General features: G+C 39.5%; 1 protein-coding gene across 1 annotated transcript in view; it reads left to right on the top strand.

Annotated features, from left to right (window-relative positions):
- wb (wing blister) overlaps positions 1 to 13994 on the top strand; it is a 153954-nt gene that overhangs the window by 44710 nt on the left and 95250 nt on the right. The window contains exons 4-13 of the mRNA XM_089593899.1: positions 3413 to 3643; positions 5574 to 5810; positions 7022 to 7183; positions 7254 to 7550; positions 8933 to 9193; positions 9742 to 9995; positions 10069 to 10303; positions 11072 to 11298; positions 11449 to 11636; positions 11724 to 12005. Of these exons, the coding sequence (XP_089450025.1) occupies positions 3413 to 3643; positions 5574 to 5810; positions 7022 to 7183; positions 7254 to 7550; positions 8933 to 9193; positions 9742 to 9995; positions 10069 to 10303; positions 11072 to 11298; positions 11449 to 11636; positions 11724 to 12005 (2374 nt within the window). The remainder of the gene's footprint in view (positions 1 to 3412; positions 3644 to 5573; positions 5811 to 7021; positions 7184 to 7253; positions 7551 to 8932; positions 9194 to 9741; positions 9996 to 10068; positions 10304 to 11071; positions 11299 to 11448; positions 11637 to 11723; positions 12006 to 13994) is intronic.

Genomic DNA, 13994 nt, shown 5'->3' with positions numbered 1-13994 from the left:
ATTATACTATTTTTTTACATTGTTGGTTATCACTCATTAAATAATTTTGCTAGTGTTTGATTAATTCTCTTTTTCAATGTTTTTTAATGAAGGTCTGATAAGAATATCCTTTCTTTTCTTTGTAGCATAATCGATAGTTTTAAATTTTGTATACTAATTATCGAGCAATAAAACTAAAGCTTTAACATTATTATTGTTACTATAATTTATAGACCTGAAATACTTTGCATTCATTTAATTAGCACTGCATATGTATGGTCTATTCTGATTATTATTTTTATAAATAATTAAATTTGTTTCAACAACTACTATTTCAATCTGTTAATATCTTTGTAGCTAAACTTTAGGCGAATATCTCTCCAATAGATTTGAAATGAAAAAGACTTTTCCATTTGGTAATTTGTTGAATTGTCTGAAAAAGTAATTTCTAATAGGTAGAAAAATAATTTTATGTAATTTTTCTAGTGAAAACAAAAAGAGTGGACTGAATTAAAGTACTATACCGTATCCGAATCTTCGTTATAGTATTTACCTTTATTTGCTCCTGCCTTGGAAGATCAACCTTTTAAACTAACAACACTCCTCGTCAAATCTCAAAAAATCCATCGAATTCATCGTGTTCTTAAACAACCAAGTTACCACACCAACTTCTTGAAATCGAATATCGTTAGAAAGGAATACAGTGTATCAATCATAAGCTCAAGATGTCCGACGTTGAACTGCACACGGAGAGTTCCAATTCGTCAAATGAATTCGAAAATTCGGAGGAGAGACCTTACAAGTGTTCAGTAACAGGATGTGGACGAGGTTTCCGCCGACCCATACTTTTGAATATTCACCGGACTGCCTATCATAGCCACATCTGCCGTTCTTGTTGGAAAAGTTTTCCCGACATAACCAGTCTTTTTCATCACAAGCGCGAGTGTAAACCATAATAAAGTTAACCAGTTTATATTTATGAGAATGGACTAAAATTATACCATAAGATGGGTTCCCAACGTTCATTTGTTACGTTATGAACAATTAACGACTTATAATGTTATCAATTCTCAACAATAATGTACATTATCCACATACCAATACATCGCTCATTATGTAAAGTTCTTCAAAAGAAAGAAAATGTATTTTTATAAATTAATTCTAGCTAAATTTTTTTTGTTCTTACTATTTACAACCTAAAACCTAAAGATAATTTACTCTATTGCTGCTTTAAAATCGTTACAGGAACATTTTTTTCATTTGTTGTAGAAGCAACAAGCTGTCATTAATTGCAGAAGCTATTACCTACAATTTTATAAGCGCTAATAAAAAATGCAATTAAACTGTATGTCAATCGTTCAATGTAGGTATCTAAAAAAGTTCGGAAATCAGCTAATGTACGTAATTATGTCTCTCACCCTATGGGAACCCTTTCTATTCAGTTTATTCTATTAGTTGTTCTGCATCACACCCCGTATAACACTATATTAATATCATTGTACATGCGATTAATCATTTTAGATATACTTTTTCAACATTTTTAGGTATATTTCTTAACAAATAATATTCCGAAAACCAACAAATGCATAAAAAATAGTAACCAACTCAAACAAAAAAATTAATTCACTTATGATACCTTCAGATTACACGTTTATAAGTTTCAATGTAATTAATGTTTTTGCTAGCGAGAAAATTATTCTGAAAGTTATTAAAGCCAATCGGAAGTAACTTTGTGATAAAATCAATTCCTCTTGCACACAATTTTATAATGACATCTCACTTTTCTTGTGTTATATTCGATTTCCTTTTGGTTAAAAAAAAATTCTATAATCAAACCTTGGGCTCAACAATGGGAAGTCTCGGTCAGTTCGTGTGTGATTTAGCCGTGAAAATTCGATCGGTCGTACTCTAAAAGTTTTAAATAAATTTGACAAAACGATTTAATATAATTTACGGTTGGAGATGTAAAAAAAGCGAAAATAATTTTTTTTTTTTTTTTTTAAGTTAATTATTCAAAATGATTACTCAATAGCCACCGATTAGTATAGAACACTAATCCATCCTTAAAGTTTTTTGAATTGTTCTTCTCACTACCCTATGTCTCAAAAATTTTTGATAGTATAAACGTCAGAAACTATCAGAAATACAATTTTACGCACCGATAAAAGGACTGAAAATCAAGAGAAAATTGTTATTAATAATCTAATACTACTAGCTTTTCACAGAGATTTTACTTTTGTAGATAAAAAAATCTTCCAAAGACAAAATAACTGTCATTTTCAATTGCACAAATGAGTTTTCTATATTTTTTAACGGGGTAAAGAACAAGTTTCAAACAATAATGGAGGTAATAACAAAAATAAGTTCTAATAATAGCACGAAAAACCAGTACTAGAAAAATAGGTGAAAAATATATTACACATCTTCAATTTTGATAATGATTAAAATAATCTACTTACAGAATAATAAATTCAAAAAATTATTGCTAAAAATTTCACATGTCCATGTGAATTTCAACAATGTATGTCTAACCACTTAAAAATTTGTGACAAATCATTTATGTACAAAAAATTTTAATCTTTTATTCGTAAGTATGTTGAAATTATATTGATAGTAATTTAGTAAATTAAGCCAGCTGGTGTATTAACCTGCAAACATTAGGAAATCATAGCATATTTCGTACTTTTGAAATGTTACTAATGTTACAATAATTTTTTTATTTTCATACACATTGTTTGAACCTGATGAGGATCTTGAAAATATAATACTTTTGGCCAAAGCGTTTTTGCAACCAGTAAATGAAATTGGCAGTATCGGAATTATCGTATTTCTCATAATTATTGTTAATAAAATATATTGCGTAGTAAGTAGTAACAGTCGAGTCAGTTCCAAGATACAAGTGGTACTATATTTTTGCGTGTACTCAGGTACATAGTGTATTTGTAGAAAAGGAAGTAAAGTACTTTTTTGATAGTTCAGGTCTATTTATTTATTTGTTCCTATTTCCCTCTTTTAATACTCCAAAATGTAGCAACTATCAGTTGATCAATATTACTTTTCTGACATGGTATTTGTTACTCTTACAAATTTCAATTGTTTCCGAATGTTTAGAAATTTTCTTAAACAACAGTCACCCCCTAGTGCAATCGATCTACATGAGTAAAAAGTGTAATCAGTTGTTCCTACTGTTACGTAAAATAACTTAAAGGTACAACTTTTATTCTTGAATAACCACAATAATGTGAAATTTTCTCAAAATTTTATGAAATAGTACGTAAAATACACCCCAATCGACACACAAACCATGTAATCGAGTGAAATAAATAACTATCTGTTGCGAAGCATCTCTAATTCGAAAAAAAAAAAATTAAAAAATCAACACCACAAAAATCCTCAACCAAACGAATCAAACGACCACTTTCTCTCTTTGCAGATTCACACTCAACTGGTGAACGGCCGCCCCGGCGCCCTGAATCACTCGCAAACCATCCAAGACTTCACGGAGGCGCGCTACGTCAGGATACGCCTCCAAGGCTTCAGGAGACGAGGCGACGCGATAGTCGAAAAGAACCGAGCGTTTTACTCGATACGAGAAATAAACATTGGTGGCAGGTGTCTCTGTTCCGGACACGCCTCCAAATGCAAATCAAGTCCCCTGCACAAGGTATAAACCCCATAGATCCCACAAATACATCCGACACGCATCCAAATAAAATCTCATACCGATCAACGCACATACACCTCGGGCCCTTTTCACCGTATGCGCATTGAAGTACATATAAATATACGTGAACCGCGACTCGCCGTGAGCCAGAAAACACTCGGGCGCGGATTCCACGGGTCCCGCGAGGCATCCGAGCAATGCTTGGCGTCGCTCTTTCTCCCGCATACCTGGAAAATCGCGCCTCCGCGCTCACTTATCCGTACATACGAGCGAGAAAAACGTCGCATAAAGCGCGCAAAGAAGAAGGAGCAACGGAGGACGCGTGGGTATATTTATATGTAACATGTTGTGCCCTTTTATAGGATCCCATCTCTCGCGCGCGCGCTTTCTTCGCCGCGCAATGGTACACATAAAGAGCCAAGAGAGAGAGAGATAAGCGCACGCCGTATATAATATAATATACGTGAAGCCATAAGTACGCGTATAAAAGCGCATCGGCATTTAATCGGGATCGTCCCTTATGGCTCTGCACGTGTGCAAGTTCACTTTCTTGTGGGGGTTTTTAACGAGAGTACTTATACGCGCGATGCGGGAACTCTAAAGTCACGTGCGCGCGCGCCATTGAAGCAACCAGAAATCGTGAGTGTATGGTCATTGCTATACGAAGTGTGGCACTCGAGGGGCTGTGGAGGACAAAAAGCTCGAGCTTTAACGCGTTATGGCTACAGGGAGCGATGATGGGTTGATTACGAATGTAATTATTGGTCGTGCAGTGGTGCTTGATGGGTCTGGTTGAGCGAATTTATGCACGCTAACATGTAAGGGATGATTGGCTGTTTTTAGAGCTTCTGGTTTAAAAATGTCAAATTTGTCTTTTTACATCTCCGAGGCGTTTAATGTGGTGCCACAGGAAATTAGAATTTATTCGGTCGTCGCCAAACTTGGTGGAGTAAGTCTGCATAATTTAAGAATTCCTTAACGAATGAAATTGTGAGAAAAAAAGATTGTTGCTAATGAGGAAAATTACATTGAATTTGAACAACAAAAGTATATTGTTTTTTAGTGTTGAAAGCATGCAAAAATCATCATTTCCCAAAATCAAATAGGATATAAGGTCATGTGCTCAATTATCGCTAGATACTATTCATTATTGATAATTAACTTGTATAATGTACTAAAACCTGATTGTAAAAATTGCTACGTGCAATTTTTTATTTTTTTATTTATTTATTTTTTTTCATTTTTAATGTACTTATTTAAAGAAACAAAACATATTTTTCTTAGCTGTACCTAAAATTAACCTAGCAGCATCTCGATATGTATCCACTGTTTCTCACGCATGGGTATATATAATATACCATCAGAAGTGACATGTACAACGATTCTCTTTTTCCTGCATTCCGCGCCAAAGTTCGCGAATAACTGTTCCTCCAATTTTTGCGGTGAAATTTTTCCGAAATTACCCCACCGAAACTATTACCACAAACGTTTCGCGGGTACAAAAAAAAAAGTTCCCTGATGAGGCTCACCGAGCGCGTTCACGCGGCACCGACCGTGTGTATACGGTCCTCGAGAACGCGCGTGGCTCTCGTCGCAGAAAATTCCTTACGCACGCTCGGCCATTAGTCAGTGCGGCACCCGTTATACCTCGTGTGTTCTTAACCCCCCCTCCCCCCTACATAAGGAAGTACACGCGCTGAACAAAAAGGAAGAATAACGTAAGAGGAGAAAAGGGGGGGAAAAAACGACACCAAGCCGTTGTTACGTTTTATTTTTATTTGCCAGTTTTTTTTTGTTGTTTTTTGTTGTTTTTTTTTTTTTTTTCTTTCTTTTTTTCAAAGTAAAATTACCTAAATAGTATCAGGTGTACCGTTGAAAATTGTCGTGCAAGCAAAAACTTTACCCAGGACAACTATGTTTTTTTCCTCAGCGCCAAGAGTGCGAATGCGAACGACACACTTGCGGAGAAAAGTGCGATAAATGTTGTCCCATGTACAACCAAGTGCCGTGGAAGCCCGGGACCTCGGGCAAAGGTTTTCACTGCGAAAAATGCAACTGCCACGGACACGCGACGAGCTGCCAATACGATCCCGAGGTCGCTGAGAAGAAGCTGTCGATGGACGTTCGAGGGAAATTCAGGGGCGGTGGTGTGTGCAGCAATTGCTCGGTAAGGCTCGTGATTTTGTACCACACTCACATTTGCAACCATGTGCTGATTTTTACCGTTTATGAGTCTTTTCACTGCTGCTAATCATCCAAATCATAAATGGTGGATGCAGTATGGCTGACAAGATCGTTAATACAGTTTGAGGTCTTATAACGATGAATAACGTCTACTGGAGAGTTTAACTGCTAGATTCTTGCGATGTGACGCTATAAAGTAAATACTCAGGAAGAAAGTATTACATCCGCCATTTCAAAAACGTTTTGTCCGCCCTATCATTTTGAATTTCGTGAATTTAGCTATGCTTACCGAGTGTACTTGTATCACCGTAAGGTTGTATGATGGTAGTGGAGGTAGGTGAGAATGTATTTTACAACTTAGCAAAGTATCTCTTAACCAAAGCACCAGAAAAAATTAAATTCCTAAAATACGATTGTTGATGTTCATCAAAATGTTGCTAAAATATTTAGAAAAACTATTGAAAAAATTATTTGTCCACCCAAATCATATATTTTCATCACGATTGTGGTTCAGCATTGAGTCATGAGATAGTACGACCATCACGGATGCATCCCCATAAAAACAAATATTTTTTTGTCCTACCTCTGACAAAGCTACCAATTTTTCTTCTCTATCCTCAGCGTAGCTGTACTCTCAGCCTTGAAATTCAAATAAAAACATTGTATTTTCAACAGATAAAGGCGAAAAATCGTATTAATGATTCGAAGCAAAAATTCGGCATCGTTTCTCCAAAGCTTGCCATATTCATCTTTCATTTCCGAGATAAATTAGACCCTAAAAAAGAAAGTGCTATACTTTTGTCATTCGTGACTTGATGTGTTATTTCTTAAAAAAAAAAAAAAAAAAAAAAAAAAAAAAAAAAAAAAAAAACTTTCTATTTGTATATAAAACGTTTCTTTATACGCAGGTGCACACACCACAATGCAATGTTTTTGGCATATATTTGTTCTCGCGTACTTGAGACTTTTTAAGACCTTTTTTTTTTATTGATTCCAAGCCACGTATTAGATAAAGGGTTGCACTTTGTTAAAAGTAAAAACTTCTGGCCATTCATTAAACATAATGTTGCAATTATTCCTAATGGCGATGATGGAATTTTGTAAGATAGTTTCTCGTGAAAGCTCGAAAGCTGGTCCCTTAGGGTACAGTACAACCCTTTTGCACGTGTAATATTTCCATGGTTGGTTTTTCAGGACCACACAACAGGGATCAACTGCGAAACCTGCGAGGCAGGGTACTACAGACCGGACGGAGTACTCGCGAGCGACCCCGAGCCATGTGTCCCGTGCAAGTGTCACCCACGCGGTAGCACGGGATTTTGTATCCCCGACGACTCGTTCAACAACATCGGAAAGGTACGTCCAAAAGCAAAATGTCCCGGACCGCCTCAACGATAATCATTCACAATGTCCATCCTCGCAACAGGCGGCCGGAGCTTGCGAGTGCAAGCTCGGCTACTCCGGGCACAAGTGCAACCAGTGCTCGGCGGGTTTCCGCCAATTCCCGGACTGCCTCCCCTGCCCGTGCGACTCACGGGGCGTACTGCCGAGCCACGACTGCGAGGGCGACTGCATCTGCAAGGCCCACGTCGACGGCGAATTTTGCGACCGCTGCAAGCCCGGCTACTTCGCCCTCTCAACTGCCAACCCCGAGGGCTGCCTGCCCTGCTTTTGCTCCGGGCTCTCCAACGACTGCTCCTCCGCCAAAATCGACTACAACATGGTGAGCCATACTTTTTTAACGATCTTTGCGAGTACAGTGAAAAAATCTTTACTAAAGAGCCAGGGTGATCCTATTATAAGGTCCGGATTGGATTATGTGTGTAGGAGTATATAGGCCCCGTGTGTGCCCTTTCGCAAAACCTCATACACCGGCAACGTGAAACGTCTTCCGAGCCCCCTCGGCTTGGGCTCGAGTCGCAGATTAGATCGAAAAACAGGTTGGCTTAATGCTCGCGTCCGGCGATACTCTTTACACGTGTATGTATATACATGGAAAGGGGGATGGGAGAAAGAAGAAGCGCGCGATCGACTTACCGCCGTCGTCTTGTCTCTTAACGTGGTGGGGGGGGGGAGGGGGATTTGGTTGTAGTGTCGTGTCGTCGTGGATAATACGAGCAAAGTCGCACGATGCTTATCTCGCTCTCCGCGGCTGGACCATACACGAACCTGCCACTGATGGCTAATTATCTTGTCGCGTATCGCGTGCGTGCGGGCATTTCGATACGCGTCCGGGAGGACCATTAGCGATCGTTGACTGAGGCGACGGGATGATTAATCGCGTTACGGTTGGCTGATTTGATTCCATCTCGTGTTTATCCGGCTCGTATCGGCAAAATGTGGACGTATATACAAACGATAGCCGACTGTGTATTGTATATATGATTGCTCATTTGTTGAGTTCTGGATCATGACTTTTGCCTTTTTTAAGGTTTTTATAGTGTAGTACAATGGGAGCTCAATTTGTTGGTGGAGTGGGCCTTTTTCGTATCTTGCTGAACCCATCCCTTCTCGAGAGTAGTGGCTGAACGTTTTATTTACAATCGAACAGTGTATTTATAAGTAAGCCATCCTGAGTGAAGCATCGATGCCTAGACTGACTGTGCTGAGCTTCTGTGTGTAAAAAATCTCCTTCGTAGGACGTAGGAAGTATCAAATTCAAAATTGTTATAGACAAAGGCAGTATAAAATATAGACAAGATTCTTTGTTTTGAAAGGTAGTAGATACAGCATAGTCTCTCTGTTGCTTCAAGTAGATTTATATAAATAAACACTGTGATAAACACACTTTTATGAGCTACTACGAATACGTGACCGCAGTTAAACGACACGATTGAAATAAATAGGGGTTCGCCGGCCTTAGCCAACATAAAGGTTTTAACTAAACATAACAAATACAATTCGCAACAATTCCGCGAATCAGGTGATTTTTGTATGAATGTGAATATTACAGTCTTAGCTAAACAATAGCGAAGATCACGCAAAGATGATAGGCATTATTATTTTTTGGTACTCAGTGTACGATAATTTCCATTTTGAGTACACGAAACAGTAAAAAATTACGTGAATTCGTGCACAACTGAAGATTATTGTCTTGCTTCACAGATCTCCACGCTGATCGGTTGGCAGGTGAGCGACATAAACGCCTCGCGGGCGTTATCGCCGAGCTTGCAGGGCGAGCACGGTTGGCCGACAATCGCGAGGTTCGAGGTCGAGTATCGCAGCCCGTACTGGCTCGCGCCCAAAAGCTACACCGGCAATCGTCTCTCGTCCTACGGCAGCAACTTAACTTTTCTAGTCAGTTGGAAAATCATGCGAGGCGACACCAGTGACAGCCGAACCTCCGAGCCCGATGTTGTGCTCATTGTAAGACCCACGATAATTGCTTACATTTTTTTCTGTTTCCTCTTAATCTTTGACCATACGAGCCAGGAGAACTTTCCAACCCCTGAATAATGAAGGGTTTTAGTGATGTATATATGTTTGATGAAAGTTACAAACAATCGGGAATGTACCGATTATATTACAATCGCTCGTTTGACATGTACAGCAACATCGTTGTAGAAAATCGCATACGTAATTCGTGCTGACAATTCCCATACTTGTGCAATAGACTCGCGCTTGTGGCTGGTATCGGTAACTCCTGCCTGCACTCGTGCGAATCCATCACCAATTCAAATTGTCTTTACAGCACTCGTTGTGCAAATAACTATTTTTTTCCGCACGAGTGTATGAATTCCAAAGTTTCAACCAAATCTATGAGCCGCAACTGAAAGGTTCTTCTGTCGAATATCAATGCCAATGTTTGAGATCATACGAGCACTTACGATTTCGACCAAAACTCCCAAGTTGTGGTTAATTTAAAAGATCAAATTTGGTAGTAAATTCCTTGACGGTCGTGAACTGTTTCACAGGGTAAAAACGGTGTGCGAATAGCTTACGGTGACCGAGGCCATTCCGGCGAGGAAGCCGAAATCACAGTACCGCTGCTCGAGGATGGCTGGTACCACGTCAAACTACGGCCCGACATCGTGGACGGCATAACGAGATTCCGTAGAACGGACTATCGAGGCGATCCTGTCACGCGCCAACAATTCCTTGAGGTGCTCACTGATGTCGAGTACCTACTCCTGAGGGCAAAATACCATACCGAACAAAATGAGGGAAGGTAATGCGTGGCAATTCAAAGGTGGATTAATGAGTATTGTAAAAGTTGATGAATTGTTCTTTTTCTCTCGCAGCTTGAAAGCAGCCGTCTTGCCCGTCGGGGAAGTTGCCATGGAGAATGGAAGAGGAAGTGTCGTCGAAATGTGTTCATGTCCCAGGGGCTACACGGGCTTGTCTTGTGAATTGTGTGATTGGGGATACGTCAGGGCGCCTGTCAATTCGACTGATCACAAGATTCGCCATGAATGCGTAAAGTGCGACTGCAATGGGCACGCTGCCACGTGCAATCTGTTGATGGGCGAATGCGGTGTAAGTTACGAGATTTAGTGTAATTGAGGTACACTGACTGCAAGGTGACTCGCGTCGGAATTACTAACGATGTGTCTAGTTCAAAAAAGAACTGTTCAATACGATAACACCTATATGGTATCGATGCTGACTGAAAAAAATCCTGACTAATGAGCAACCAGTGTGCATAGATATGACGGGATTTTTTATTTTGTAAACGCGACTAATTGCGCTTTTTGAAAAATTAGGGATTCCCAACCAAAGTTATATGCGTTTTATGTAGAACCGTATGTTGACAACGTACATTTTTACCTTATCGACTGTAGTATACAACTGGCTGCAACACTGCCAGACCATGATAATCGTTGTGCCTTTTTACCGCGACTATCGATGGTTCTTTTGTTTAAAAGAGAAAACAATTTTGTACTCCTTTGCGACTCGTTGTATACTTATGTTGGAATCCGCACTTTGTCCAAAATTAAGTAAAAGTGTTTAAACTATCGCCAAATTTTTTTTTATATTATCAAATGTTTATACTTTTGGCTAATTGTAATACTACTTTGATGCGTTTCCAAGCCATAATCATACGTTTGGAATAACTAATTAAATCTTGAAAAGAAACATTGTAAACATTTTCAAGTAATCATCTGAATTTTCGTCATCGTTTCCTTTAAAGTAGCGATTCTTTCTCCACAATCATCATAAGCTTCTTATAATATACCTGATGACTTTTAAAACATTTATATTAAACAATTCCTCAAGTAATCCTTCCATTTTCATTTATTTTAGCCTTGCGAGTACAACACAGTTGGACCAAAGTGCGATCGCTGTGCCGTGGGATACTACGGCGATGCGACGCGGGGAACATCTCGAGACTGTTTCAAGTGTGCCTGTCCGTTGGACAGCCCAACCAACAACTTCAGTCCAAATTGTCAAGTTGACAATCCACACGATATAGACAGCGGTTACGTGTGCACTCAGTGTCCACTTGGATACACCGGTGATCACTGCGAGAGGTACTTATCAACTGTCGCCTCAAAACAATTCAAACTGTTTGAACAAATCTCAAAATTTCAAATAAAAATCCAACGGATGTGCTCGTTTTGATTCTGAACTGTGCCCAAATTCTAAATATGACTACTATAAGCAATTAATTTCTGTTACAGTTGCGACGTTGGTTTTTATGGGAATCCCCTCGAGCCGGGAAACAGTTGCAAGCCCTGTCCGTGCTTTGGCAGCCCTTGCGATCAAAAAACCGGTAGGTGCTTGGACTGCCGAGGAAACACGGAAGGCTGGCAATGCGAAAGATGCAAGGAGGCCCACTACGGCGACCCCACCGAGTTCAATTGTCTCCGTGAGTACTCGAATTCGCACAATCTTCTTATTTATTGTTTTAAAAAAATCGTTATAAAATATAACGTTTACGATCTGCTTCAAACAGCTTGTGCCTGTGATCCGCTCGGCAGCACCTCCCGTTTGTGCGATTTGCGGAGCGGCCAGTGCATCTGTCGGCCGCTGCACGAGGGTCGCGACTGCTCCCTTTGCATCGAGGGATTCGGCAACGTGACGGCGGGTTGCGTCGAGTGCGATTGCGGTATCGGAGCGGCGGACAACAACTGCGATCCCCGCAGCGGGCTTTGTAGCTGCAATTCGGGCGTCGTCGGGTCCAAGTGCGATACCTGTGACGTTGACCATTTCGGGTTGTCTTTTGACGGCTGTACAGGTGAGTCTGAAACGAGGTGAAAGCTTTTTCAACAAATCCATTCGGAATTGACTTCAAATAGTGGGAGTATTACATTGGAATTGGTACATTTCTTAGAGGATTATCGAATTGGTACCTTATTTCTTCCAAGCGACGATATGCTACAATTTAGCGTAATCAGATTAGATAATACTTGAATTACCTCTATTTCGATCTAACAACCTTTTAAGATATGAGATCTTCTAACGTCATAATTGTATAGCGCAAGTTTTTAAATTTCAGCCCCAATTAAATTAAAAAACTTCATGACACAAGCTTTTGAATCCGTGCACTTTTTATTACATTGTCCATAATCTTTATTGTAATCTGAATATTTATATTGAATTCACAATAACTGAGTTCGAACTATAACTTAGTAACTCAGTGACTATCCATTTTAGGACCAGTATATGCTTACAAAAAAATCAATTCACAAAATGATTATATCAGAAATAAAACATACAAAAAGTTTTCTTAAGTACTTTCAACAAGCCTTTTTTTTTTATTGTTCGGCAGCCTTGGACTTTCGCGATTTCATTAGAAAGAAGATGATTCAAATAACCTGCTCCTAGTTTTTGTAGCATGTGGCTCGACTTTTAGCCTAAAAAAGCTAAAACTTTTGGTGAAAAAATCAAAATGCCTCATAAGACCAATGCTAAAATTTCGAATTTTGAATGTATTTTTTTTTTTTTCGATTTTGGTCGACAACTTGTGCGCTAGAATTTGAATTGTACAGATTTTAATTTGGGTGCAATGACTCGACTTTCAAAAAGGTGATGAGCCACCTTAATCCACCGTACGTAAGTACCATATTTTTCCTTTTCAAACAATCTTTGATTCAAATCCAGAAATCCCAATCCAGCGTAGCTCTAAACAAGCTAGGTACATAGACTCAGGTATCATAATAGATTGTTTTCCAAGAACAACCGATGCTCCACGTGGATACATAAGTAGGTACGCCCATGATACTCCCGGGCTCGAAAAATCGGCCTCCCAAGATCATAATGACAAAGCCAACCACGTCAAAGGTATATCACACGCGCGGCACTGCCGCAGATAGGCATCGACACGTGCACCCATGAAAGTATGTAATCTCTAATAAGCGCGCGCTTGCCCGTCTAGAATTTCACTGTTTCTGGGGCACGTTGTTTCCTTCAGATAATACGGACACGTAACATATAGCTTACACTTAATATCCGTATGCAAGGGGTTGCCGAGTAATAGTAAGAGCTGAACCGTAACACGGCAACTTTGATTGACAAATGAAACAAATTCAGCGCTTCGGTTGGAAAAAAAAGGCTAATTTTGTAAGTACAATAATCTGCGTGACGATAGGAAACAGATAGAGAAGCTGAGAGCTGAACTCGTCAAGTCTCAATTGTGCAAGAAAGTGCGCCGCCCCACGTAATACTTACAAGCGAACAAGCCACGGGGTGGTAGTATTAATTGAATATGCACACGAACTCCAACGATACAGCTCTGGTTTCGAAGCTGCTTTTGGACCTGGCGTGATTATCGTACGTGATATGTATAAAAAAAAACTCTGATACCGATAGCAATTGATTATTTCAAGATCGGGTATTTGCAGCCGCCATAGAGATAATGATTGTCCTTATGGTCTGAGCGTCGTTCAGATCTAATTCCCTGGAATATTAGAAGCGTGGAATCGACGGTAGAACACGGCCAAGGACGTATTGTATTTCTTGCATTGAAAGCCATAAGCCTGTCAACGTGAGATAATGCAATTTTATCGTTCGTATTTTTAGAGCAATCCTATCTAATCACACAAATGGACAACACCCTTGCTTCCCTCTCCAAACCCAAACGAATCGGTAAAAGGGTATCTACTTTATACGTAGATAGAGAACAAAAAAAACGTATCCATTCCGATGAGATGAAAATTGAACTATATCCCACGAGCGTTTGTGAAAAAAGGAAGGCCCTCGCGTGCATGTATGTAATGGCGGTCGT

Source organism: Copidosoma floridanum, unplaced genomic scaffold, assembly GCF_036245765.1.
Source record: "Copidosoma floridanum isolate Cflo_tuat_1 unplaced genomic scaffold, Cflo_Japanese_pri ptg000001l, whole genome shotgun sequence".
Classification (NCBI taxonomy): Eukaryota; Metazoa; Arthropoda; class Insecta; order Hymenoptera; family Encyrtidae; genus Copidosoma; species Copidosoma floridanum.
This window is presented reverse-complemented; position numbering and strand designations above follow the sequence as displayed.